Below are 27,606 nucleotides of genomic sequence, written 5' to 3'. Positions count from 1 at the left end.
CTGGTCACCCATGCACATGGGAGCATGGACATGGGGAAAGCAGCTCTGCCCCATCCTGGCATGCTGGGCCCTGATTCCAGTGTTAGTCTCTGAGGTGACGCTGCTGGCACTCTCTGAGCAGCAGGGAATTGCAGGGCAAACGCCAGATTTCAGCAAAATCATTGAGACTGTGCTTTGCTTTAACTGTCTCATGTTGGGACTGCTCCACACAGCAGGGGCTGGCTGGCCTGCAGGTGGATGGCAGACACACGGCAGATGATGCTGGGCACTCGGCAAGGTTGTGTTTCCCCTGCCTGGACAGTATTGCTGTGAGGAGCTTGTATCCATGGGGCTCTCCTGCACAGAGGGTTCAGAAGCAGGACATGCCCTGATGCCCTTTTCATGCGGAGCCTTGGGGTTTCCCCCAGGGGCTTTTGTCTGACTTTCTGCTGTCCCTTACAGGATTCCCCTCCACTCTTGGATCTTCCTTCACCGCCAGCTCTGTGCCATGCCCTGCAATGGAGTCGTGCCAGCTTGGGGGCTGCAGTCTCCTTGGCATGATGCTGCCAGCTGCAGCCACAGGGTCGAGTGGGGAATGGTCCCTGTGTGTGTTCTGTGGTGAGGTGGATGGATGGGCAGGGAGCCAGGGGGAGCTGTGGGCTGTAACCCTGCTCCATCTCACTGTCCTTGGGGCTGACGGGACTGATGCCTCACTTGTGTCGTGCTCTTGGGCTGTGGCTAGTTCAGCCTTGCCCTGTGCAGAGTGTGCACTGCTGAGCTGAGGGTTTTCCCTGGTGGTTACCAAGGTGGTAGGAGGTGTCAACGATGTTTTGCACAGCTTCCTGCACCCTGGAGGCATTGCCATTCCCAACACTGAGTCCTGCTGGGACACCCCTGTGCCAGCACAGCCAGCGCCACCACTGCTCCCACAAGGACCAGGATGAAATGGGTTAGTGATGGCCCATGTGCGGAACAGAGGGGGCCACCAGAAAGCACCTGTGATTGCCACTGCCCATGTCCCCCAAGGCACAGGAATGCTGCAGCAGAAGCCTCTGCTGGCCAGCCTGCATTGCTTGCAGAGAAGCCCTATGGGACAGGCTGCCCGAACTTGGCATGGCCAGAGGAAGACTGCCAGAGCAGGTACCTCTGCAGGTGGCTGCTCAGACCAACCTGTCCAGGATGGGGCAGTTGGCAGCATCACCAGGATCTCCAGGACAGTTCAGCACAGCCCAGGCCTCCTGTGCTGGTGAGTGCACGGGTTGCTGACTAGGTATGGGGCCACTGCAGGGCAGAGGACCAGGGCAAGTCTGGAGATGGAGGATGGATGTGTCCCCAAGCTGAGCAAGGGTGCTCATCCCCAGGGCCATGGCAGCAGGAAGTCTGAGCCGCCTTAGAGAAGGGCACCGGCACTCCCAGTAGGGCTGGCAAGTGAATGTGTTGGTACCAAGGGGCTGCAATGAGTGAGGGATCTGCGCACACAGTGGCAGAGAGGGACTGGGTCTGGCAGATCCTGCCCCAGGCAAAGGCAGCCTTGGTGGTGCCCAAGGGCAGATGGTGCAGGAGGAGTGAACTGAGCAAAGGTGTCCTGAACAAGGCCATCCATTGCCCCTTCCCTCTCAGTGAGGGCAATCCCACAGATGATGGGAGGCACAGAGAAATGCAAAGGGGACCCCTTGGCAATAACACTGGTCATTTTGTGGTGTGGAGCCAGGGGTGCCCAGACTGAGTCTTGTGTTGTCCTGCCAGGGTGGGGAGCACCCATGTGCTGGGCCTGGCACGCAGCAGCGAGGATGCACTTTCGGGGAGCAGGGCTGTGGGTGCATCTGGCTGCGGAAATCCCACCAGGGAACGCGTCTGGATAATCATGAGGAGTGTGATGGAGGAGAGCAGGCTTCTTCCCCAACACCTCCTCTTCCTCCCTGCCCCTTGCCTTCCCTTGCAATGCACTTTGAATAGATGAAGATGGGGTTCAGGTGCCCTCTTGGGAGCACTGGTTGAACCTTAACCCACCCAAAACTGCCTCAGCCCCTTAGGCTGGCTCCTTCAGCCCACAGGCATGGTTCTATCAGGTACTGCCTCTCCCTCATGTGTGCTGTGATTGCAGGCAGGCAAGCAGGGCTGTGGCCTTTCACCACCATGCATGTCCAGGCCACCTTTGTCACACACACAGGAAGAGCAAATGCATCATCACCTGGCTGGTACTAGGGTTTGCTGGAGGGAAGACTGGGATAGAACAAGGAGGGGATGGGGCTTCTCCCAGGGATTCACCCCTCTCCCAAATCAGGCAATAAACCAGAGTTTCCTTCCCCCTGTGTGTGGACACACCATTTGTCTTGTCCCTGCTGCCACCAGCAGCCTGTGGCTACCTGGAATCTCCAAGTGCATTCCTGCCACACGGGACCCTGAGGTTTTCCAGCCTTTGCTGCTTCCACGTGTGCAGAGGAGGTTGTAACGTGCGGTATACATGTGATACAGAACAGGCGTGGACCATGCAGAGGTGTTGAAATCCATGTTTCCACATCGACCGGGAGTGAGCTGCTTTTTTCCTGGCACTGTTTGCCAAAACATGATGCAAATAACACACAAAGGATCCTGCTCACAGCTGTAGCTCTGCTGTGGCAGTCCCGTGAGGCATCTGCTTGGGTTCTTCTGCCTTGCTGGGAGGAGGCTGCGAAGCAGGACCAGAGCACTGCTGCCTATAGCTGCAGCCTGGCAGGAACCAGGCAGGGTGGAGGTGAGCTCTTGGGCTCTATGGGAAGCATTGGGCTGCTGGCAGGGCCCTGCCAGCTCTCTGGGCTGTGCCATACGTGCAGGTAAGTGCCCCGCAGGTCCCAGCTTGCTGCTGGTACTCACCAGTGTCCAGGGGAGCTGTTGAGCAGGCAGAGATGAGCTGTTGAGCAGGCTTATTTCAGTGTTCCTGAGATGTCAGCTGTACGTGTTGGATTTCACACATCAATAAAACTTATATTTATAGTGTACTGCCTGGGTGCCTCCCGTCCCTGAGCGGCCAGAGGACATGCATGCGAGGGCAGATGTGTGTGCATGGGTACGCCAATGGGTGTCCCTGCAGCGGGGTGTGGAAAGGGGTACTGGGGGGATAGCACACATTGATGGGGTGGGCACAAAGTGTGTGCAGGGGCATCTCTGTCCATGTGGTCTATGTGCAGACCTCTGGGGTTCTCCAGGGCCCCAGTGCCCCTGGTTCAGCACTGCCTATGGTTGGGCGGGCCAGCACTTCCCAAGCCAGCACCCAGGGACCAAGCAGCGTGCGTGCAGCCCTGCAGATGGTCTCAGCACTGCCAGAGCGCATCTGCAAGCAGTGAGAGGGTAGATGTGTATGTCTGTGTGCGTGTGTCCACGCGCTTGTGTTACACAGCCAGGCAAAACAGGGCAGTGCCACACCAGCACAGTTTCCCCCAGGCTCTTTAGCATGTGAGGCTGCTGTTGTCCTGCTCCCTGCACCATGCCCTATGTGAGCACAAGTGGGTTCCATTCTGGAGCGGAACGTGTCTTTGCAGGCTCCTGTTTCACAGCTGGGGATGGAGAGCCACCAGATGTGTGCAGAGAAACCCCCTTGCAGCATTACTGCCAAGACCCCAGGACTGCCCCCATACTGCATCCTTGTGTCCGGGGGTACGGGTGATTTTCCTTGCTCTTGTGCCTGCTGGCTTCTCCGCCGTGTTCCCAGGGCAGGACCATGCTCGCTGTTCCCACCCTGCTTGGCATCAGCCGGCGGCTGCTGTGCGCAGGGCGGGATGGGACAGGCCGGCGATGCGGAAGTTACAGCTGAACAACAGCCGCCTCCAGAGGAGAGCCTCTTCCCGGGACCGCGATGGAAGGACGTGGCTGAGCAGCACCGGGCTCAGCGCCTGGCAGCACCCGCAGCGGCGGGGTCAACCTCCCTGGCGAGGAGTCCCACCGGAGGTAACCCTGCCGCTTTGGGCACAGCCACTGCTCTCGCCTTGCACAGCGCCAGCCGCACCACTGCCCGCAGCCCCAGGTCCCCGCACCGCCAGGGCCTCAGCCCCCGCGTCCCTCCGGATGCGGAAGCAGGGAGGCGGGATGCTGCTTGTACCAGGGGTCCCTGAAGGGGGCCCGCAGCAGGCGGGCGGCACGGGGCCCTCCGCATGCCCTGGGTGGCAAAGGGTGCTGGAAGGGACCTAATGGGATGCATTAGAGTTTGCTGGCTGCTAAGTCCTCAAGGGCAGGACACGGGGGTTCAAGGTCAGCTCCACTGCTCCCACCCTGTGCCTCAGTTTCTCCATCTCGATGACATGATGAGGGACTGCAAAAAGCCTGCTGGGGTTTGCTTACATTCTCCCTGCCTTGTTTCAGTTTCTCTGGATGTTGGGGGCTGAGAGGGCAACCTGTGCTCCTGAAGGATCGCCCTGCTGAGCTGGGGCGGGAGCCTGAGCCAGCACCGGCACAGCTGGTTCAGCCAGACTGGACTGCATTGGAGCAGGTAAGACTGGGCAGGGCGCTGCTGTGTCGCATCCCTGTGGAGCAGAGCTGCTGATCTCATCCTGCTCTGCCCCACAGAGCCGGTCCCATGTGGGACAGCAGCTTGAGCACTCAGAGCCCCTCATCCACCTCCAGAGATGGGAGCTTTGCCTGGGAAAATCACCCTGTGCTGAGCTGAGCCTGAGGAACCAGCTGAGCCCTCACAGCCAGCCTGTGCCCCGGCTGCTTTAAATGGGAAGAGGCTCAGAACCCCTGTGTGCTGCAGCCACCTCAGCCTGGCAGGCGAGAAGGTTCAGCACTACCAAGGATTCAGTAAGCCCGACCTGCCCCATGGGCTGTCCCTTCTCTTTCAGGCAGAGGATGTCACGGGCCGTGCAATGCCAGAGCTGCCTGCCCTGGGGCAGCTGGATGCAGCTGCATCGGTCCCTGCCAGGGAGCAGGGGGACCCGAAGTGTGTATCTGTGTGCTGCTTCAGTGCCAGGTGAGCTGGGCTCTGTGCCTGTGGGGCTGTGACCCTGACTCTGTCCTGCCCCTGGGGAAGCCTGTGTAGTCTGTGGGTCACCCCACAGTGAAGCAAGATGTAAAGCCAGTGAGCTTGGTGGTGGTAGCTCTGCTGGGCTGGAAAACACCATCCCTGACCGTGTTCATTGTTCTTCCCACCCCAGGCAATGCAGGCAGCTACTTCTCCAGGAAGATCCTTAGCACATGCAGCATCTCCTTCACCAGGTACAGTGCCACACAGCTGGGGCATGGCCCATTCTGCCCTGTGGCTTTTTGCCATGGGACCTGGGTGGCTGAGCTGGCTGCCTTGAGGCCATGGGGGTTCTGTGGGCAGAGATGCTGCTTTGCTTCCACTTAGAAAACAACCCAGGCGCTACTGCCTGCCTGCTCTGAATTCAGCTCAGCTTCTCTGCCTCACCACAGGTTTGGTGGGGATGCATAGCACTTAGCACACTTGCTGGCCTGCCTTCAGTTCCCATCTGTGCCCTTTGTTGCTGTAGAGGAAGGAAGGGGTGAGCTGGCTCTGCTTAGCACTTCCCATGGCACTCACTTGTGATCTGCACACCCTGCCCCAGGCACGGCTTGGACCTGCTGCCCGTGTCCTACTTATGACACTCTTGCTCCTCTTGCAGGGGCTGTGTTCACTACCAGGGAGGGAACCAGGAGCGCTCGGTCCGGCCCAGCTCCTCTCGCCATGGCCTGTCCCACCTGAGGAATGTGGCCTCTTCTGGTAAGCCCAAAGCCCTGCACTGAAGGGGATGGAGGGTCCTATATGACAGGTTTGGGGCAGTAGGAGGGTTAGCAAAACCTGGGTTCTGTCCTCCCTTCTACAGCCATATCACTGTAGTGGCTTGGGGCAGGTAACTTCCCCAGTGCCCTGACAGTGAGAAGCTCTCCTCTCGTCAAGCACCTTCCTCTTTCCAGATGCCATCAAGAAACACCAGAAGAGCCTGTCCGCATGGTTCAGTCACCAGCCCAATGAAGAGAGGCAGTTCGGCCCTTCCTTCTCAGTGGATGCAGTCCACGTGGACCCAGTGATACGGGAGAGCTCCCTGGAGGAGATCCTGAAGCCCTCGCCTGGCCTAACTATCCAGAACCAGCTCCAGCAGTCGTGCAGGCAGGTTATCAGCCTCCAGAACCTTTTTGATGTGGATTGCTGTGGGCGGCAGGTGAAGAATGTGGTGCTGTATGGCACTGTGGGCACGGGGAAGAGCACCCTCATCAAGAAGATGGTGGTGGACTGGTGCCATGGTCGCCTACCCCGTTTTGAGCTGATCATCCCCTTCTCCTGTGAGGACCTGTCCCATAGTCATGCTCCCATCTCCCTGCGGCGCCTCATAACCAAGAAGTATCAGCACCTCCGGGATGTGGTGCCGATCCTAGGCACTTCCAACCTCAATGTGCTTTTCATCCTCAATGGCCTGGAGCGGCTCAACTTGGACTTCCGTCTAGCTGGCACAGAGCTGTGCTGTGACCCCAGCGAGCCTGTGCCTCCTTCTGCCATTGTGGTCAACCTGCTGCGCAAATACCTCCTGCCAGAGGTCAGTGTCTCTCTTGAGCTCCTTCCTGCTGGAGAAAGGCTGGGGGTGAGCCTCGGGGCACTGCAGGCATGGCATTTGTGCTCACTGTGGTCCAGCTTAGCTGTGCTTGAAGAGGCAGTCTCCGTTCCTGGAGGTGCTCACTGTTACTGGTGTCACTGTTACTGGTTTGTCTCTGTGGGATCTTAGGGGAGGTCTGGTAAGGCAAAGATAGCAATCTGTTGGGCTATGATCTTCCAGGCTCGATACATGTCTAGCAGGGGATGGGGAAAGCTCTTCTGTCCCTTCTGCCCGGGCCAGATTTGAACCAATGCTCTTTGGCCAGCAGGATTTTGAACCCCAGCCCCTGTGTGGTATGATCCTTGCACACCTATATGTGGGTTACACACCTGGGACCCTATTGAGCTTAGATCAAAGCTGGAGAAAGGGCAGCTCCAAACTCACCCAGCCCTCTGCTTCCAGGCTAGCATCATCGTCACCACACGTCCATCGGCAGTGCGCCGGATCCCTGGCAAGTATGTGGGCCGGTATGCTGAAATCTGTGGCTTCTCTGACACCAACCTGCAGAAGCTGTACTTCCAGATGCGGCTCAGCCAGCCCACCTGCAGCGTACGGGATGGTGCGGGTAGCAGCTCAGGTGAGCAGGAGAACTTAGTGGAGATGCTGTCGAGGAACTTGGAGCGCCACAACCAAATAACTACTGCCTGCTTCTTGCCATCTTACTGCTGGCTGGTGTGCACCACCCTGCACTTCCTCTACTTCACCAAGATGGTACCTCCCAGCCAGACCCTGACAGGTATCTACACCAGCTTCCTGAGGCTCAACTTCAGTGGGGAGGTGCTGGACAGCACCGACCCCACCAACATCTCCATGATGAAGTACGTGGCCAAGACGGTGGGCAAGCTGGCCTATGAAGGGGTGATGTCCCGCAAGACCTGTTTCTCGGAGGATGATCTGCAGCGGTGCTTTGAGGTGGAGATGAAGACTGAAAGTGAGCTCAACCTCTTGGAGGTGTTCCGCAGTGATGTCTTCCACTTCTTCCTCAGTCCATGTGTACAGTCAGGCAAAGAGCACACCTTTGTGTTCACCATCCCTGCTATGCAGGAGTACCTGGCAGCCCTGTATGTGGTGCTGGGTGAGAAGAAGACACTGGCGCAGAGAGTGGGGAAGGAGCTGTCAGAGGTCGTTGGGAAGGTGAGTGAAGATGTGGCTGTCGTTGTGAATATCATCTCCAAGGTGCTGCCCTTGCGCTTCCTGCCAGTGCTCTTCAACCTGCTCAAAATCTTCCCTCGCTACTTCTCCCGGCTGAGCGGGAAGGACCAGGATGCTATTGCCCACACCATGGCAGAGGAGCTGTTCAAAGAGGAGGACTACTACAACGATGATGTCTTGGACCAGATCAATTCCAGCATCCTGGGCGTGGAAGGCCCCATGCGCCACCCTGATGAGGCCCCTGATGATGAGGTCTTTGAGCTCTTCCCCATCTTCATGGGTGGGATCCTGTCCCGCCGTAACCGTGCCATCCTTGAGCAGCTGGGCTGCTCCATTAAGAACCTGGCGGCCTTTGAGATTGCCAAGGCCATGAAGAAGACAGTCATCAGGAACAGCCGCAAGGGGCTGCCCCCCTCTGAGCTGATGGACTACCTCTTCTTCCTGCATGAGTTCCAGAATGAGCGCTTCACAGCCGAGGCCATCCGCTCCCTCCGGACTGTCAACCTCTCGTCCGTCAAGATGACCCCTCTCAAGTGCTCTGTCCTGGCATCTGTCATGGGCACCACAAGCCATGAGGTGGAGGAGCTGAACCTGAGCTCCTGCAACCTTGACACAAGCAGCCTGAGGATCCTCTTCTCTGTCCTGCTGCGATGCAAAACTCTTCAGTGAGTACCACCTTCTTCTGCCCTTGGGCAGTGCTCAGAAATGGGGCCCTCCTTCACCTCTGCCCATCACAGGGATACGCTAGGAGCCTGAGCACGGCAAAGGTAGGGAAGAGCATGCAAGCCCTTGTTTTTCCTCAGTGCTAGACCTAGGGAACTACAGCTTGCAATATGCAACACTCCTTGAGCAGGACACTGCATGCTGGGATTTGCAGTCCCAACACACCCTTTAGCAGGACTCTTTGGGCAGCTCTGCATCCAGCGCTGCAGGCTGGGATGCCGGCTCCCCACCCTTTGTTTAGCATCCCCGTGTAGCTAACTGTGCTACTGCTAACTCTGGGCAGGAGATGGGCAGCCCAAGGATGGGTTCCAAAGGGCGGATTCCGTTGCAGTCCGCTTGTGGAACTGCAGCCTTCCTGGCGCCCAGGGGGTGGCGGGCTGCGCTCAGCAGAGATGGACTCAAGCTGTGCAGCGGGGATCTGCAGCGCTTCCTTCCTCCGGGTGCTCGGGAGGGCTCGGTGAGGGCCTGCTCCCTCCTCAGACCTTCACTCACCCCCTGCCGACCCTGGACCCCTTTCCCCTCCCTCGCTGCTGCCAGCGCTGGCTCTGCTGGCTGATGCTACCCAAGCTCTGGTGCTGTTTCCCTTTTGGAGAGGAAGCCTTGGGTGTCCCTGTCTGGGGATAATGATGGGGAGAGCCAGGGGACATGGAGAGAGAAGGGTTGCCAGCTTTACAGGTAACAGCCATTGCGGTCCTGCCACCCCTATGTCTTGCTCTGCATCAGTCTACAGCTCAACAGCCTGGGCTCTGATGCCTGCAAGGAAATCCGTGACCTGCTCCTGCATGACAAGTGTATGGTGAGCAGCCTGCGGTGAGTACTGCTGCTGTCCCTGCATGCAGCTGTCCCTGCTGCCCACCGTGTGCCCGGCCTCGGCATTGCCCTCAGCTCCTGTATCCACAGGCTGACGAACAACCCCGTGGGTGAGCAGGGGGCACAGTACCTGGCTGAGGCGCTGGCTGGGAACCGCTCGCTGACCCGGTTGTCCCTGCTGCACACCGCGCTGGGGGACCGGGGCGCCGAGGTCCTTGCTCAACACTTGGCCAAGAACCAGCACCTCCAGGAGCTCAACCTGGGCTATAACTCCCTGACGGACGCGGCTGCCCTGCAAGTGGTGGAGGTGGCCAAAAAGCACGCGACGCTGGACAAAGTGCAGTGAGTTCACTCTGCCCCGTCTCTTCCCTCTGGCCCAGTGTCCCTCCCTGTGGCACTGAGCCTGTCTGCTTCTGTGTCTTGCCTCCCTGCCCTCACAGTGTCTCCCACTGCTTTCCTCTCAACCCACAGTCTGTACTTCAACGACATCAGTGAGGATGGCAAGCGGGCGCTTGACAGCCTGCGCATGGACCGGGACGGCGTCAGAGCGCTGGTCTTCCTTACAGCAGGCACTGATGTCTCTGACTACTGCTCCAATATCCTGAACGTGGTGCAGAAGAACCTGCCTTTCTGGGACCACGAGCGGGTCCGGCAGCACCTTTCCCTCATCCTGCAGGACCTGGAGAGCAGCCGGAGACAGACTGCCAACCCCTGGAGGAAAGCAAAGTTCCTGCGAGTTGAGAGTCAGGTCAAGAAGGTGCTGGGGAGGCTGCAGCACGGGACCCTCTAAACCTGCTGTCCATCCACCCAGCCAGGCAGGGAGCAGTGCTGCTGAGGAGGAAACACTGCGCCCTTGTCCACGTGGAGATGCCTAGTGGTTGGGTGCTACCAAGGCTGTCAAAGGTGCTGGGTACGTGGAGCTCAGCCCTTATCTGTGGGCGAGGTTGAAATGTGGGAGAGCTGTACAGACACCAGGCCGGGAGCAAATGGGACTTGTTCTTCTGGGCTTGTAGAGATCCAGACCCTGCCACCTGTCCAGTGCTGGCTCGGCCATGAGCCACAGGAGTGGCAGGACTCAGGTTAGCTTGTGAAACCTTTGGTAGCATTAAAGTGTGCTGCTTTGTTTCCACTGAAGCACATCAGTGCCATGACTCGACCTCCTCTCTGGGCCCTTCCTGGGGGAGGAATGTGGAGCCACTGGTGCAGTTTTCCCTCCAGCAGTAGGAGTGGAGGGCTCTGGCTTTATTCCATCTCACAAGGCTAGGATGGGGCAGCCCATTCTGCTCCATGTCACACCGGTTGGCCTTCCCCACTGTGGGCTGCCCTTGGGGAGGCTGGAAGCTGGTGTTTCAGGGTGCTGGTCCCTGCTTCCAGCTCTGCTGGGCAAGGGCTGGCAGTGCCCTGGGGTTGGGAGGGCAGGGAAGACACTGGGATTGTTTAACCATTAAACCTGGCGCATCTTGTAAGAGGCGTGGACGCTGGCTCGGCTGCCACTTCACCCTGTACCTTGCTCCCTCTTGCATTCCCTGCAGCCATGAAGCAAACAAAAGGTACGTACTGGGGCAGTGGGGCTTCCTCCTGCGGAGACACTTCCTCACACGCAGGTCTCTCCTTGTTTCTGCATCAAGCAAGGCAATGTCGGAGCCCAGGCAGGCCATGGCAAGGTGCTAGAGGCATCCAGGAAAATGCAGATGGACGTTGTGTGGCTGCTTGGCAGGAATTCCCTCTCCTTGGGTTTAGGGATCCTTGTGCTAGAAGAGGTGGGGAGGGGTTCTATGGGGACATGCACAGGGGAATGTGTTTGTCTCCATCTCCTCACTCCAGCCAGCTCTCTGAGGCACTGGTGACCCTTCTCACCCCTCACTCAAAAGCCCTGTAAGCCCTCAGGTCTGTTCCCAGTCCACTGCCTCCTGCACTGACCTCTCTTCTCCCTCTGCAGGGCTCGAGGGTGACAAGAAGTCCATCATGTAAGTGCTGAGCTCTCCTTGGCCACGGGCTTCCTGGGGCTCATGGCCCCACAACCGGGCTGTGCTGGGGCACATCCTCAGCTGAGGGTCTTCCCTGAGTTGTTAGCTCAGGAGAGGTGTGGAGGGCAGTCCAAGAGGGAGATCCCCTCCTGGCTTTTCCCGGGAGGAGGAGCTGTGTCCCCAGCTGGCCCTGTCTGGGAGGAATGGGGCTCCCCGCAGCAGGGCACGGGGAGGGCTGTGCTGCTGAACTCATGTGGCCTCTCCTGCCCTTTATCATTTCAGAACATTTGAATTTAACCCCAAAGATGGGATAGACAACCCTGCCTTGTCACTGACTGAGGACACTGGTAAATACCTTTATCTTCCCATGGTGTGCCTATGGCAGCATGGGCTTCTGGCAGCGGGGTATTGCTGGGGTCCTGAGCTCTTCATGTGCCAGGGAGCTCTGGCAGCGGGAATGGGGAGACCCCAGCCCAGAATAGGATAGAAAGCTTGTGTTAGGATCTCTACAGAGTCCCACTCACGGGCTGTGCCCCCATGCAGATGGCGAGGCTGTGGGCGAGCCCCGCTTCTACCTCCTGAGCAAGGGCAGCACGGAGACCTTTGGCTTCTACCTCAACGAGGAGCTGGGCTGCCAGGGCCATGTCATCCGCCAGGTCGAGCTGGGGGGGCTGGCCCAGCGCAGGGGACTGCAGGATGGGGACCGGCTCCTCCAGGTCAATGGCCACTTTGTGGACCACATGGACCACCACAGGGTAAGCTGGGAGCATCCCAGCGCTGGGGGAACTCACTGGTCCTCCCTGGTCGGGGATCCTGATGCCACAGGTTGCGGTTGGAGGGGTGCCCTGCCCAGGAATCGCAGCCTGAGTCCTTCCAGGTGGTGCAGAAGATCAAGGCCAGTGGGAACCAGGTCCTGCTGGCGGTGCTGGATGGTGACTCCTATGAAGCAGCCAAGGCCCTAGGCAGGGACCTATCCCAGATGCTGCCGGCTGACATCCGCCCGCGCCTCTGCCACATCACACGGGACAAAAGCGGTTTTGGCTTCAGCGTGTCAGGTCCGGAAGGTAAAGCAGCGGGATGCCATGAGCCTCCCTGACACAGCATCCCGCTCGCCCCAGGCTGCCTCTTCTCTTCCCTGCAGGCATGAAGGGCACCTTCCAGCTGTCAGTGCAGCAGGATGGGCCGGCAGAGAGAGCCGGGGTGCCACCGGGCTCCTGGCTCCTGGAGCTGAATGGGGCCAGCGTGAGCAACTATTCACAGACGCAGCTCACCAGGAAGGTGCGGGCTCGCAGTGCGGGTGATGGGGGACCGGGGCCACCAGTGTCACTGAGCGCCCCGCGTTTCCCATCCAGCTGAAGCAGAGCGGCCGCAAGGTGACGCTGCTGGTGGCATCCAGTGCCGTGGAGGAGTTTTACCGCCTGCGTGGTCTGCGGGCCACGGCTGCCTTGGCAGACACCTCCTGGCTCCCCTTCAAGGTGCGGGAGCTGCACATGGTGAAGGGTCCGGCTGGCTATGGGTTTCTGCTCAAGGAGGATGACTGCAGCTCAGGAGCCACAGGTAAGGGCATCAGTCTGAACCTGAACAAGGCACGTCTGAGGGTCAGGAATAGCTGCAAGCCCTGTGCCCGAAGCAGGACCTTGTCCTCACCTGCATGTGGGGTCAGCAATACCAGCTCCCCTCTGGCTGAATGCCTCTGTGAGCATTCCCCCACCGTTCCTTTGTCCTGCTGTGGCAGGCCAGTTCATGTGGGACGTGGATGTGGGGCTGCCGGCCGACCAGGCAGGGATGAAGGAAGGGGACCGTCTCCTCGCTGTGAATGGTGAGAGCATCGAGGGGCTTGACCACCAGCAGACGGTGCTCAGGATCCGTGCCCGTGATGACCAGGTGACACTGCTGGTCATCGACCCTGCTGGCGATGCCTTCTACCACTCGGTAGGTTTTGGGGAGCACTGGAGTGCTGCGAGGCTGGATGATGGGGTGGATGCCTTGCCTCAAGGCCTGCACAGTGAAGTCCTCTCCAGGGGACCTGGCTTGCCGTGGAACACCGAGAGCTTTATGTTATCCCTCTTCTGCTCTTCCAGATTGGGCTGTCCCCTCTGCTGTCCTTTGAGGATAGTGACCCTGCCTCAGGCTCCCATACATCCTCCCTGCCCTCTCCCAGTGCCTCCCCTGGACTCTGTCACGTTGAGGTGGGACCAAAGGGACCTGGCTCCTGGCTGGTGGCTGCTGCCAACAGTATAGGGTTCACACAGGTAACCTCTCTTGCCAGGCCCTTGGGGCAGTGCTGCTCATAATCCTGGTACTCTCCTGCCCTGCCTGTCCTAACATTTCCCTGACACCTATGACACTGGCAGGAGCAGAAAGACCCCTCCAACCTGCCCATTGGGTTACGGTGGAATGTGGTGTGGTGGATGGATGTGCTGCTCACAATGTGCCCACTGTGTCCCCACAGAGCCCATCCCGGGAGGAGCAGAGGAGGCTGCAGCAGGCATTCTAGTGACCCAGGAGCACTCTGCCTCTGGCCAGGCTCCCCTGCACAGCACCTCATCCAGCCCATCGGTGCCTCCTTCCTGGCTCCCCAGAGAGCACAGTGCTGCTCATCATGGCCAATTCACATAGAGCTGTTGTGTCTCCATGCCTGCAGTGGGGCTTGCAGCACCACCCCTTCAGAAACTCATCTCCACTGACAGAGGCTGGCTCCAAGCTTTAATTAACTGTGGCTCTTTGTAACCTGAAGACAGATTTTGCCTGCCCAGCTGCTTCCAGGGATCTAGGGACATTGCACTGAAGGCTTTGCCCAGCTCCAGGCTCTGGGAGCTGCAAGGAGAGCCGAGGCACTGCTCTTCATGCCATGACTCAGTGGACTGGGGATCCTGAGGCTTGAATCAGCCCAGGGCTGGCCTTTGGTCCACTGTTTGAAGGGGAAAGGGAGCAGCAAAGGCCAATGGGGTGCTGGAGGAATCCCCCACTTCTCAGCCTGTTGGCTCAGGTTTGTCTCTGCATGGACGTCTCTCTTGTGCTCCTTCTCTCATCCTTCCTGGGAACCTGTGGGCAATGAGTGTCCACCACCCATCACAGCACTGTCCCTGCGTCACTTGTTTGGGATGTGATTAAAGGGCAAATCCACACTGCTGTTCATGTGAATAATGTTACAGAGAGGACTGTGACTCAGCAGTGCATCCCAGGGCCAGACAGGAGCTATCTGCTATTACCTAGCCCAGGGCTGCTGCAGTATTGAACAGTGGATTTGGAAAGCTCTCCAAGTGTGCTGATAGGGAAGTAGGGACTGAGAGCCTGTCCCATCCCAGGAGCTCCAGCGTGCTCTAAGGGCTTGAGGCTGAACTCCTTCTATGTGTTCCTTGTGCTCCATGGCAATGGTCATTCCTACATCTTTCCAATGCTGGCTGGCCTTTGCCATCTTGGCCAGCATGAGATCCATGTTTACCTGGATGGCTGTGGAGTGTGGGGACAGAGGCAGGGATACGGAGCACGTGAGCACAGGAGGTGACCAATGCACAGGAAGATAGGGAGCATAGGTGTGCAGCATAACCCCTGCCCAATGCCTCTCATTCCCTAGGGTGGCACTGGGCTCTGGGGCAGGGGTGAGATCACAGCATCCCCTTTGCATTCAGCATCTCCCAAGGTCAGGGATGCACTGAGAACAGGGCTGGGCTTTGCCTTTAGCTGCTGCTGTGCTGACAGCACAAGGCAAATTCCTCCCATCTCCCCTGGCTCCCTACCAAGGGCACTGGCACAGGGCAGGCATGCCAGGGAGCCATACCAAGCTCATCCTCTAGGCTCTTCACCTTGGTCTCCAAGTGCTGGCTGTGGGCTGCTGTCTGCTTCTGCAGCTCCTGGTATTGCTGGGACATTTCTGGGAGCCAGGGAAGGGAGAAGGGGACAAATGTGGTGACTGTAGGAGGGACAAGCGAGCAGTTGCTGTGCTCTGATCCGGCCTTGAACACTGCCAGGGATGGGGCAGCCACAGCTTCTCTGGGCACCCTGGGCCAGCGCCTCAGCACCCTCACAGGGAAGAGCTTCTGCCTAAGAGCTCATCTCAGTCTCCCCTCTGGCAGGTTAAAGTCCTGTCCTTACAGGCCCTTGTCCAAAGCCCTTTCCCAGCTGTCTTGTAGCACCTTTAGGCACTGGAGCTGCTCTAACACGACCCCATTGCTCCAAAACATGTTTATTAAAAAAACCCTTTTTTTTAAAAAAAAAAAAAAAGAAGAAAAATATTCTTTAGACCATTAATAAATAATTTAATTTTTAATGAAGAATTTCATCTTTATCTCCTTTGTATTGTTTTTACTTAATGTCTATTTCTAGAGTGCATAATGTATGCGTATGGGCGTGCACGTGCATAAATAAATAGATAAACGGGTGGGGGGGGGGAATGGGGGGGATAACGTCATGGCCACCTTCCCGGTGACGTCATCCCTCCTCCCCCCGCGTGCGCAGTGCAGTGCACCCCCCTCACACTCCCCCCCCCCCCCCCACGGGTGCGGCGCGGAGGATGCGGGGCCGAAGGTGGGTGCGGGGCTGGATGAGGGGGGTTTGGGGGAGGGATGGTGCGGTGTGGAAACGGAGGGGGGGGGGGGGTGGGATTTTAAGGGTGCATAGTGGTGCAAGATGTGGAGCAGGTTTTGGGGGGGTTCATGGGGGTGCAGAATGGAGGGACTCGTGTTTTGGGGTGTGCTTGGTGGATGCTTGTGTTTGCAGGATGCTTGTGTTGGGATGGTTGTGTTTGGAGGGGTGCTTGTGTCGGGGGGGATGCTTGTGTCGGAGGATGATTGGGTTGGGATGCTTGTGTTTGGAAGATGCTTGTGTTGGGGGGGATGCTTGTGTTTGGAAGATGCTTGTGCTGAGGGGACGCTTGCGTTTGCGGGATGCTTGAGAGGGGACTGTTTGTGTTCGAGGGGTGGTTGTGTTTGGGGGGGATGCTGCACATCGGCATCCGTGCAAGGATGGTGCATTGTGGGATGCGCACGCGCTGCAGCAGGGGAGGGGGCAGGGGGCAGAGGATGGTGCTTTGGGGCATTTTGGGGTGTTTGGAGGGGGGTTATATGGTGAGCGCACGGGGGCATGGAGGTGCAGCGGTGCAGGCATGTTGGAGTGCGTGCTGCAGGCGTGGCATGCGTGTGTGGGATGCACGCATGTGCTGGGTGGGTGCCTCCTCAGGGACATGTGTGTGGAGGTACATGCGTGTGCTGTGTGCATGCACCACTCGAGCATGCACATCTTCATCTGCACACAGCCGTGCCCGCGTGTGAACGCGCACAATTGCGTGTGCACTGCTCACACACGTGAACTGTTACGTGCACAGTGCACATGTTCACCTGCAAGTGCATGCATGCACATACATGGGTGTTTATGCACCCTGGACACGTGTGTGGGGTGTGTGCACGGGTGTTGTGCTGCAGACCTATGGAGGTTCATGCACGCACACACGTGGGGGGGTGTAAGTGTGCACAGTGGGGGTGCAGACACACTGCACATGGACTCAAAGTCCCAATCTGGCCAGGTTTTCCCCCAAAAGCTGCTGTATTTCTGCTCTCCTCCCCAGGGGAAGCATGACAGAGCTGGGTTGGGGTAGTGGCACCTTTACTGGCCTATTCCTGGCTTGCTACAAGGTTGTATTTGCTTCCTATCAGGCTACTGCTAAGATACTACCCCAATACTGTCGGTAATCTTGTGAAGGAGGAGTGAAATACTCTCAAGACACAGCTGGGATGCTGCTAAGATGCTCTCAGGAGTTTACTCAAATGCTGACAGGATACCCTGCAGATAGTTACTAAGGCACTTTCAGGGTGGCCCTAAGATATACTATGGCTACTATGTGGATGATAGTGGGATAGTTCAAAAATGCTGCTAAGGTGCTATCAGGTCACTGCCAGGACGATATTTCCAGCATCTTTCCAGGGTTGATGCTGAGATACTGTTATGAAGGCATCACTGGCGTAGTTGTAACACACCACCAGGATACTCTCAGGATACTACAAACAGATACAGTCAAGTTGCTTTCAGCATAGTAACAGGGCACTAAGATAATATCTTAGTGATACTACATTGCACTACCAAGATACTATCAGGACACTACAAAGATGATAGCTATATACCATCCCATCACTTCTAGGATCCTATCCGGACACTCCTCATATACTACTGTGATACTATCAGGGCACTGTTGGGGTGTAATTAGGGTGCTATTGGGGTTGTCATAGTATCAGAACATTCTTACCTGTGCTAGTACAACATCAGGGCAATGCTGAGCTATTCAATGGCTCCTACTAGGATACTCTCAGTGCAGCACAAAGGTACTATCAGGACTCTGCTAAGATGTTATCAGGGTATGCTAGTAGAATATCTGAGATACTACAAAGGCACCACTAAAGATAGTGGTAAGATACCTCTAGGATGCTATCAAGGTAACACTGACATTTTTGGGATATTGTCAGCATATTACTCATACTAGTATGATACTTTCAGGCCACTACCAATATAGTACTCATGTAAGGATAACACTGAGTTGCTACCAGTTCAGTAAAAAAGGTAGTGTTATACTTTTTACATACTACTTGGGCCACTATCAGTGCTTTGTTGCTATTAGTAAAGACTCCTAGTATAGTGTCAGGATATCAGTATATTTCTATGAAGACAGCACTAAGATGCTGTTGGGACCCTAACAGGATACTGCAGAGATATCGCTGGTTGTGTAATAGCCCTGGCAGTAGGTTTTCAGCCAGGCCAGTGGCAGCAAAGGCAATGGGGAGCCCTGGTGTTGTAACCTCTGAGTAGCCCAGTGCCTCATGGGCACCCTCTCTCTTCAGCTAAGGCGACACATCGGCGTGGAGGAGGATGGAGGCGCCTCTTGTAAGCCTGGAGGAGGAGTTTGAGGAGGGGCCCGGGCTTGATGGGGGGACCCCCCAACGCAGTGCAGACCCGGCTCTGGCCGAGCTGGAGAGCTTCTCGGCCGAGATGATGAGCTTCAAGTCCATGGAGGACCTGGTGCAGGAATTCGACGAGAAGCTCACCGTCTGCTTCCGCAACTACGACGCTGCCACCGAGGGGCTGGCCCCTGTGCGGAGCCATCTCCAGGCACAGGAGGAGGAGGAGCGCCTCCAGGATGAGGAGTGAGTAAGGCCCCTTCCTTCTGTGCAAGCTGGCTCCCTGCAGGGCAGCGTGGTCATGCAATGTGTCAAAACAGAGGCGTAGTAACCCATGAGTTGGCCCCCTCACAGCCTGCGTGCCTCCTTGCGAGACTTCCCTGACCAGCTCTTGCGTTGTGGCATGGTCATGAGCCACGTCAGCAATAGCACTGTAGAATCTTATGAGTGAGGGCTCCCATGGGGTCTGCATGCCACCTTGCACACTAGCAAGGTACACGCCGCATGCGACTCAGCCCCCTGTACCGCATGACCTGTGGTCATGCAGCAGTATGGAATAGCTGTGTAATATCCTAGGAGTAGCTGTGTAGGATCCTATGGGTAATGCCCCTGTGGGGCCTATTGCACCCCATTGCATGCTTGCAAGGTCTCCCCTACATGCAAATCGTCCCCCTCCGCTGTGGCGGGATGATGCTGCACCTTGGGAGTAGCTGTGTAGGATGCTTGGAGTTGCTAGGTAGCATCCTATGAGGAGGTGCAGCAGGATGTCCTGTGTCACATTGCAGGGGGTTATGGAAGGCTCAGTCTATGTGAGGAGAACCCCTGGGGGTAGGGTGAGTGTAAACCTGGAGTAAGGTATGAGTAGGGCTTAGCCTCCTGTTTGCAACGTGCAATCTCTGCACCATGCCAGTGGGCAGCCATTTTGGGGCAAATTTTCCCCAATATAGCGGCACTTGCATTAAACCCTAAATTTTTATTTAAAAAACACCTTTTTTTGTTGCAAAATGCCTTGTTTAGCCAAATTTGGGTGGTTTTTTTCAGCAGTGTTTATACATTAACCCCTTTCTGGTGGGTATTTTTGTGTTTAAGTGGCATTATTCCCCCCGGCTGCAATCCCTCGTACTCATTTTTCACCATGCAAAATGCTTGTTTTCAACCCAAAAGTCTTCATTTTCGCGGCTATTTTATTCATCAAAACCCGCTGAAACCAAATTGATTTTGGTACTTGACTGAATGGGTGGCTTTTAGGGGAAAAATGCATTTTGGCTCCATGCAGGGACTGCCGCGCTGTCGCCGGCGGCACCGCTTTGTGCTGCTCATTGTGTCTTTTTGGGTCACTTTGGGCAAAAACAGAGTGGTTTTTTTTCTTTCCTTCTTGAATGAGCCCTGTGTAGGCAGAGGGGGATGGGCTGGCGCCTTAAAGGCGTTTTATTTCCCTCATTATTAACCATTTCTTGCCATATTTAACCCAGAAAGCTGCTTGGTGACCCAATAGGGTACTGGCCCTTTAAGAGCGGGGGGGGGGGGGGGGATGGAGGGGGAAGCAATTTTGGGGGATAATCATTTATTTTTTTCCTTATTTGCTGCAGGTTTGTGGAAAATGGGAATATTGGGGGTTTAGTGTTAATTTGGGAAATAACAGGGTTTCGGGGGGGATTAAGATCAGGTGAGGAGGGAAATGGGAGAAATACCCCAAAATGAGCAGTTTGGGGGGTTGGAGGGGGCAGGCGGTTTTGGGGGGATTTAGAGGGAATTGGGATGCACACGGATATGGTGTTGGGTTGAACTGGAAGCGCCATTTGTGGGGGGAAAATGGGTGCATTTCCCGTAACAGGGAGACATTTTCCCATCTCTTTTTGAGCCTTTTCCCCCATTTTTGGCCTTTTCTCCGCTTTTCCCCCTTTTCCTTACTTTTTTTTTTCCTTTTTCCCCTCTTTTGGCCCTTTTCCCTCTTCCCCCGTTCTCTGTTTTCCCATTTTTCCCTTTCTCCCCTTTTCCTCTTCCATTTCACCCCTTTTTCCTTCTTTTCGCCCTTTCTCGTTTTTTCCCCTCTTTCTCCTCTTTTATCCCATTTTCCCTTCTCCCACTATGGCAGGGCAGCATTTTGGGGAGCTTTGAGGCATTTGGGGAACCGCAAAAGCATTTTGGGGCACTGAGCAATTTGGGGGGGATGTTCTGGAGCATCACAGCGGCTTTTGAGGGGGTTCCTTTGGGGTATCAGAGCAGCTTTATCATAAAGCACCTTAGGGTGTTTGTAGGCAATGTTTCAGGACAGCGTTCTGGGGTCTTTCCCAGTGGTATTTTGGGGTGGTTTGGAACGTTTCAGGATGGCATCCTGGTGCGTTCTGCTTTCGGGGGTATTTTTGGGTGTTCCGTGATGGCATTTCAGGGCATTCCGGAGCTTTGGGATCTTTATGGCATTTTGGGGTGTTTCAGAAGAATGTTTCGGGGCATTTTGGGGTGTTCCACAGCAGTGTTTTGAGGGTGTTTGGGGCCTTTCAGAGGGTCTTGGGGCTTTGAGGCGGTGTTTTAGGACGGTGTTTTTGGGTGTTTCTGGGGCTTTCGGGGCGTTTCAGGATGTTTTGGAGCATTTCAGGGCATCCTGGTCATGTACTGGGGGCATTTAAGGCTTTTTTGGGGCATCTGGAGACATTTTGGGACAAGTGGCCTTTTGGGATGGTATTTTGATGGCAATGTTTCAATATTACCAACTCATCTCAAGTGCTGGGACAGCATTTTGGGGTATTTCGGGGCAGTGTTTCCTGATACTTTAAGAAGCTTTTCGGTCTTCTAGGGCAGTGTTTGGGATGTTCTGGGCATCTCGGTGGGGTTTGGGGGCTTTGGGGCACGGGGGAAGCGTTTCAGGGTGTTGCCAGGGGTGCCTCTTGTGGCGTTTTGAGGCATTTTGGCAGCATTTTGGGATCGCTGCTCACCACCCGCCTCCCTGCAGGGTCTGGGATGCTCTCACTGATGGCTTCGCCCCCCGGAGCTCCCCCCGGCCCTGGCTGCTCCCCGGGGCTGAGGCTTCTGATGGCACCGACCACCAGGTACTGCTCTGCATCCCCCCTTGGCTCCCCAAACCCGCCTGTCCCCACAGGACCCCTTGTTAAGCATGCCCTGGTGATGCTTGACCGCTGTCAATCAGCCCCAGGGCTCTGCGTGCTACCCAGCAATGATATTTTTGAGGTGCTGCAGCAGCAGTGCGGTGAATGTCCCCATTTTAGGGTGAAATCACACTGAAATGGGCAGTATTACAGGTTTGGTTTAGCAATCTGGTCTCAGGGGTGAGATGGTGGGGGTTTTTTGGCTAGAAAATAGTGTGTTCTTTGCTGCAGTGAGTTTGTGCTGTGAATAGCTATGTTTGTGGGTGTGGGAGGGCTGCAGCGGTGCCCCAAAGTCCACTGAATTTAACCCATTTGGATGGTACAGAACCTGTTGCTAACGGAGGGGGAAAGAAGGTAAATATTCGGGGTTATTTTTTACCAAAAAGGTGAAGTAGACTGTGAAAGGTGGTAAAAAAGAAGATACCTCCCTGTCCAACATCTGCATCCAACATCTCCGTCCATTACCTCCCCATCCAGCATTCCCCTCTGACATCTCCCCATCTAAAGTCCCCATCCAGTATCTCCCATCTGACCTCTTCCCCCTTCAGCTTCACCATCTATTGTCTCCCCATCCAACATCTCCAGCATCTCTGGCCAGTGTCTCCAGCGCCTCCCCATCCAGTGTCACTGTGCAATATATTAATGAAAACATCTCTCCATCCAACATCTTCATCCAGCATCTCTATCCACCATACTTCTCCCTGTCCGGCTTCCCAGTCGAACAACTCTCCATCCACTGTCTTCCCATCCAGCATCTCCATCCATCTCCTCACAATGCCTCCCCATCCAGTACTTCCCTGCTTGTCTCTCTCTCCAGTGTCTCCATTCAGCATCGCCATCCAACGCCTCTGTCCAACATTTCCCCATCCCGCATCTCCACCCAACATCTCCACCCAATGCCCTCATCCAGCATCTCCCCATGCAGTGTCTCCCTTTGCAACATCCCCATTTAATGTCTCCATCCAACTTCTCATCCAACACCTTCCCTGTCGTCACCCTCATCTGATGTCTCCACCCAGTGTCTCCCCCATGCAGCATGTCCCCCTGAGCTGTGGTTCCCTGGTGGCTCTCCCTGTGCCAGGGCCAGGGCCATGTCTGTGTCCATGCTGGGGCCATGCCTGTGCCGGGCCGGGCCTGCGGTGCCACCAGGACCTCCCAGCCTGTGTCTCCTGCAGCTCTGCGAGAAGGAGGAGGAGGAGGAGGAGCTCACTGAGAGGAGTGAGCAGGACTCGGGCATCAATGAGGAGCCGCTGCTGACAGCTGAGCAGGTACCCCTGGTTCCCATGGGTATCCCCCAAAAGCCAGGCTTGAGCCCCCAACCCACCCTGACCCCATGGCAGTGCAAAAAAAAGGGCATTTCCAATTATCTTGGGATGCAGAGCATGGAATGCAGGTTTGAATGCAGATGGTGGGGCAGGCTGTGAGTGTTGATGTGGGATTTGGGTGCAGATGGGAACATGGGGTGGGGGTGCAAATTCGTGGCATGGGATGAAGTACAAAAATTGGATGCAGAGGTCAGATGCAGCTGCAGGATGCTGGTGCAGAGGCAGGTTGTGGATGTCTGATGCAGGGTGCAGGTACCAGATGCAGGGTATGGATGTAGGATGCAGGGTGCGGATGGAGGTGCAAGGATCCAGGTTGCAAGTGCAGGATGCAGATACAGGTATGGGATGCAGAGTTAGATGTAAGTGCAGGGCCAGGGTGTGAGTGCACATGGGAGGCGGTAGATGTAGGATGTGGCTGGGAATGGGAATGTGGGATGCAGATGAGGATGCAAACGGAGGGTGCAGGGTATGGAGGGTGCAGGGTACAGAGGGATGCAAATGCAGGTGCAGATGCAGGATGCAGATGGAGGATACAGATGGAGGATGAGGGATGCTGATAAAGATGGAGGATGCAGGTGGAGGATGAAGGGAGCAGGTTGGAGATGTGGGTGCAGGACACAGATGCAGGACGTAGCTGTGGGCTGCAAGGTGTAGGTGCAGGATGGGGTTAGAATGCAGGTACAAATGGAGGACAATGTTGCCCTGAAGGTCATTGAGGAGCTGGAGGAGCTGATGCAGAGTTCACCTGACCCCGAGGCTGATCCTGAGGGGGAGGAGGAAGAGGAGGACGAGGAAGAGGAAGAGGAAACTGAGGCTGATGCTAAAGGCAAAGGCAGCGGTGGGGGCACGGAGCCCATCGTTCTGCAGGAGCTGCATGCTTTCTCCCCTGCCTTCAACAACAACTGCCCTCACGAAGGTAAGGCCAGCAAAACCCTGGCCAGTCACTTTCTGGGAGTAATTGCCACTATATTGGACAACTGAGTCTCTCCAGGCTTCTGGGCTGGCTCGCTCCAGTGCTGACACACTGTTTGGCCAGGAGGGGCTGTTGGCAAAAGGTGAAGCACTTACTGCACTGGTGCCTCACCGGTGGCATTGGTCACCCCGTGCATCTTGCTAACAGGACTAGCTGCACGAAGCGTTTTGCACACTTCAGTGTGTAGTTCCCTAATTGCACCATGCTCATCACTATACAAGGTGTGTGACTGGTTCAGGAAGAGTTGTGGCTGCCCCATCCCTGGCAGTGTTCAAGCCAGGTTGGACACAGGGGCTTGGAGCAAGCTGCTCTAGTGGAAGGGGTCCCTGCCCGTGGCAGGCGTTGGAACTGGATGAGCCTTGAAGGTCTTTTCCATCCCAAACCATCCCATGGTTCTGTGGTTTATTGCACTGTGCACTGCAGTTGCACCCCCAAGCGTTTGAGCACCCCATTAACCTCCCTGTTGGCAGTGCTGGGCCGGCTGTCGGCGCGGGAGCTGGTGGCGGCGGCGGGGCGGGCAGAGGCGGCGAGCCGGGCGCTGTCAGCAGAGCTGGTGGCACAGCTGGCACGTCGGGATGAGCTGGCCTTCGAGAAGGAGGTGAAGACGGCGTTCATCGGGGCGCTGCTGGCCGTGCAGGGCGAGCAGCGGGAGCAGCGGGAGGCCGCCCGGCGCCGCCGGCGCGACAGGGGCCTGAGCCTGCAGGGAGGGCGTCCGGAGCGTGGGAACAACATGCCTCGAAAGGTGGGGATGCTGTGGCCATGGGGACAGGGGATGGGGGGATTTGGGATGATGAGAGGGGAGATGGAGGCAGGGAAACATGGGGATGTGGGCGCAGGGGATGGGGCAGGGCGACGTGGGGTTGGGGGGTTGAAGGATGAAGGGACGTGGGATGAAAGGATGCAGGGAACGGGACAGGGCAGGGCTTGAGGATGCGGGGACATGGAACAGGGATGTAGTGACAGGGAATGGGTGATGGGATATGGGAGAGGGAGACATGAGGCAGGGAATGAGGGATGGAGGGATGTAATGGACACAGGATGGGGTGATGTGGAGATGAGAGGGGATGAGGCAAAGGGCCATGGGCTTAGACAGATGGGGAGGAGGAGGACATGGGGACAGAGGGAGATGGGGACAGGGAATGGGGGCTTCAGGCGGGAGGCAGGAGCTGGAGGGAAACCGGTGTGAAGGGAGGTGCAATGGGTAATGTCCGTGTCCCTGGGAGGTGACAGGGTGACACGTGTATCCCCAGCGCTTCAGCATGGAGGGCATCTCCAGCATCCTGCACTCCGGCCTGCGCCAGACCTTTGGCCCCACTGCCAATGAGAAACAGGTGCCCTTTTCCCCCAGAAAGCTGTCTGTATCTGCCCCTCTTCCATACACACCCCCATTCCCTGCCTCACCTCAAAAGAAATCCTCCCAGAGCAGGAGTTTGCATTTGGGCAGGTTCTGCAGCATGAAATCCATTCAGTACTCCCCAGAATTCCTGCCCCATCAAGTGCAGTCACAGGACAATTGCAGCACAATCTGCTTGAGCACCAGTTTTGGGCCATTTGTCCCAAGGCGGTGTGAAAAACAGGCAGTTTTGTGCCACCTGGTGCTTTTTGGTGTGTTTGGGTGTTGTCTTTCCAGTACCTGAACACAGTGATTCCCTATGAGAAGAAGGGGTCGCCGCCCTCCGTCGAGGACCTGCAGATGCTCACTAACAGTGAGTATTTTTCCAAGCTTCTGTTTTGGGGCAGAATCGGTGCTAGAGCACATCCCATATGGAGACAGGCTGAGGAAGTTGGGGCTGTTCAGCCTGGAGAAGAGAAGGCCCCAGGGAGACCTTAGAGCAGCTTCCAGTGCCTAAAGGAGTTACAAGGATGCTGGAGAGGGACTCTTCATTAGGGACGGTAGCGACAGGACAAGTGGAAGGTGTCCCTGTCCATGGCAGGGGGTGGGAACTGGATGCGCTTTTAGATCCGTTCCAACCCAAACCAGTCTGGGATCCTATGATTTTGCACCAGCGCAGCGTGGTGGATTTGGGATGCACCATTCTGCATCACTGCAGTGCCTGCAATATGGGTGCATCATTGCGGTGCAGCAATGAAACTCTGCAGGTGTCTCTAGGGTGACTTTGGGGCTGGTTTGAGGGATTTGGGGGCAGTGGGGATGGGCTCACAGCTCTGCTCCTGCTCACAGTCCTGTTTGCCATGAAGGAAGGGAATGAGAAGGTGCCCACACTGCTCACGGATTACATCCTCAAAGGTATCTGCTCACCTCATGCATCTCCTGTGCACTCCCCCTGCAGCCTTCATGCAGCTCCTGTGCAGCCCCTGTGCATCTCTCTTTGCAGTGCTCTGCCCAACCTGATGCCGCGCTGCCCTTGAGCTCCCTCAACCCCGGTGCCCCTTGAAAATGGGGCTAAACCCGAGGAAAACAGGTCACCCGCGGCCCCCCCCCCAACCCCCGCGCACAGCCCCCACCTTTGCACAACTGGGAAATAAATAATTCGTTTCATTAATTAAGCACCCGGCCTCCGGTGTCTCCATCCCCCCGCTCGGGATGTCATTCGCCTGCGTTTTGATGGCAAAAAAGCCCTTTTTGGGGGTGGAAAAGACCAACGAGGGCTTTGCTGCAGTGCTCATGAATATTCAGGAAATCATAAGGTATGCAGATTTCTGGCTAATGAGATGCTGGGGGCTCAGAGCCAGCAGCAACAGCGATCTGAGGGGCAAAATTCTGCTCAAAATCCCATTTGGAGGGGATTTTTTTTACCCATTTTTTAACTTCCACCCCTAAATTGTCCCGAAATTGCCAGTTGTATTCCCAGAAAAATCAACCGGTTCATTAGCAGTGGCTCCTTAAGGAATGGGGCTTCCACAGGGGCGGATAATTGCTCAGTCTGGGGGCTTGTCACTCATTTGGGGGGCTCTGCTCATTTTTGGAGAGCGTAATCCTTTCTGGGGACAAATACGGGCATTTTGGGGGGAAATCACTTACTTTGGGGGACTGTTGCTCATTTGGAGTGAGAATTGCTCATTGAGGGGAAGCATTTATAGGAGCATGGTGCTTTTGGGAAGATCAATCATTTTGGGGGCACTGCTCGAAAAGAACCACTTAATTTTGGAGGAATATAATTCATTGGGGGAAAATAGTAATTTTGGGGGGGGAAACAATTTTGGGGACCATCCCTCATTTGTAGGGACAATAGCAGGTTTTGGGGCAGCATTACCTGTTTTGGGGAGGGTCACTCCTTTTGGGGGAACATCACTCCTTTTGGGGGAGAATCCCTCCTTTTTGGAGAAGATATTTCAGTGTGAGCATCACTGATTTGGAGGGAGAATCACTCATTTTGGGGATGGGTTGCCCCGTTTGGGTACCATCATTCTTTTGGGGGAGCATCACTCGTTTTTGGAAAACATAACATTCTGAAATAAGCATCACTCATCTGGGGGGGAGAATGCCTCATTTTTGGACAGTAAAATTCATTTTGGGATAAGGATCACCGATTTTAGGGTCAGAATTACTCATTTTGAGATAAGCATCATTCACGTTGGGGGAGAAGCCCTCCTTTTTGAACAATAATATTCATTTCAGGGTGAGCATCACTCATTTTGGGGCTGTTTCACTTATTTGAGGGGACTTACGGGGCTTTTCCAGTCACAGGAAGAAGCTGCCAATAAAATACAGCTGCAAAACCTCATCTCGTAGCACTTTATAATAAATGGCCATGAATTAATACTAAATTACAATGAATCCTTTATGAAATTACAGAAACCCAAAATACATTGATTTCTTTTTTGCCGAGCCACCCTCTCCTGTGGCTTGTTTGGGCTAAAACTCCACCATTTTCCCACATGGGTGGACAATGTCAGGGAGAAACCATCTTGCAGCGACATGATTGAGTTTCCTTCCATCTTGGTGACTCTTGGGGGTCACCGTTCAATTCTGGGTGAAAACCTGTGTGTTTTAAACCCATTTTTTCCTGCCTCGGTGCCAGTGGGAAAGTCTCATTCCCGGTGGCCTTTGCCCCAACTCTGCATCCAGTCTCAGCCCTTCGGGATGAGAATGGGGTGGTTCTTCTCCAGATTCAATGGGTGGTTTAGCACATAAATAAAAGGATTTGGGGGAATATCCTCCCTTTTC

General features: G+C 55.9%; 3 protein-coding genes across 3 annotated transcripts; all 3 read left to right on the top strand.

Moving 5' to 3' along the window:
- Positions 1–3,846: 3,846 nt before the first annotated feature.
- On the top strand, positions 3,847–10,062 carry NLRX1 (NLR family member X1). Its single transcript, XM_080631594.1, has 10 exons — positions 3,847–3,903; positions 4,315–4,441; positions 4,794–4,921; positions 5,106–5,166; positions 5,574–5,671; positions 5,866–6,482; positions 6,942–8,356; positions 9,138–9,224; positions 9,315–9,566; positions 9,696–10,062. The coding sequence occupies exons 3-10, from the start codon at positions 4,801–4,803 to the stop codon at positions 10,012–10,014; spliced, it is 2,970 nt and encodes a 989-aa protein (XP_080487720.1). The 5' UTR covers positions 3,847–3,903; positions 4,315–4,441; positions 4,794–4,800; the 3' UTR covers positions 10,015–10,062.
- Positions 10,063–10,091: 29 nt separating this feature from the next.
- On the top strand, positions 10,092–13,688 carry NHERF4 (NHERF family PDZ scaffold protein 4; the record flags this gene model as incomplete). The annotated part of the gene is made up of 10 exons (XM_080631593.1): positions 10,092–10,134; positions 11,164–11,191; positions 11,474–11,538; positions 11,735–11,946; positions 12,069–12,255; positions 12,333–12,469; positions 12,544–12,748; positions 12,927–13,123; positions 13,273–13,443; positions 13,644–13,688. 10 exons carry the CDS (start codon positions 10,092–10,094, stop codon positions 13,686–13,688), a joined length of 1,290 nt encoding a protein of 429 aa, XP_080487719.1.
- A 4,358-nt stretch (positions 13,689–18,046) lies between these two features.
- Positions 18,047–26,325, top strand: FEZ1 (fasciculation and elongation protein zeta 1; the record flags this gene model as incomplete). Its single annotated transcript, XM_080631648.1, has 9 exons — positions 18,047–18,321; positions 21,026–21,122; positions 22,355–22,447; positions 23,213–23,420; positions 23,948–24,219; positions 24,728–24,808; positions 25,108–25,183; positions 25,660–25,725; positions 26,279–26,325. The coding sequence occupies 9 exons, from the start codon at positions 18,047–18,049 to the stop codon at positions 26,323–26,325; spliced, it is 1,215 nt and encodes a 404-aa protein (XP_080487774.1).
- Positions 26,326–27,606: the final 1,281 nt, after the last annotated feature.

This window comes from Psittacula echo, assembly GCF_963264785.1.
Source record: "Psittacula echo genome assembly, chromosome: 18".
NCBI lineage: Eukaryota > Metazoa > Chordata > Aves > Psittaciformes > Psittacidae > Psittacula > Psittacula echo.
This window is presented reverse-complemented; position numbering and strand designations above follow the sequence as displayed.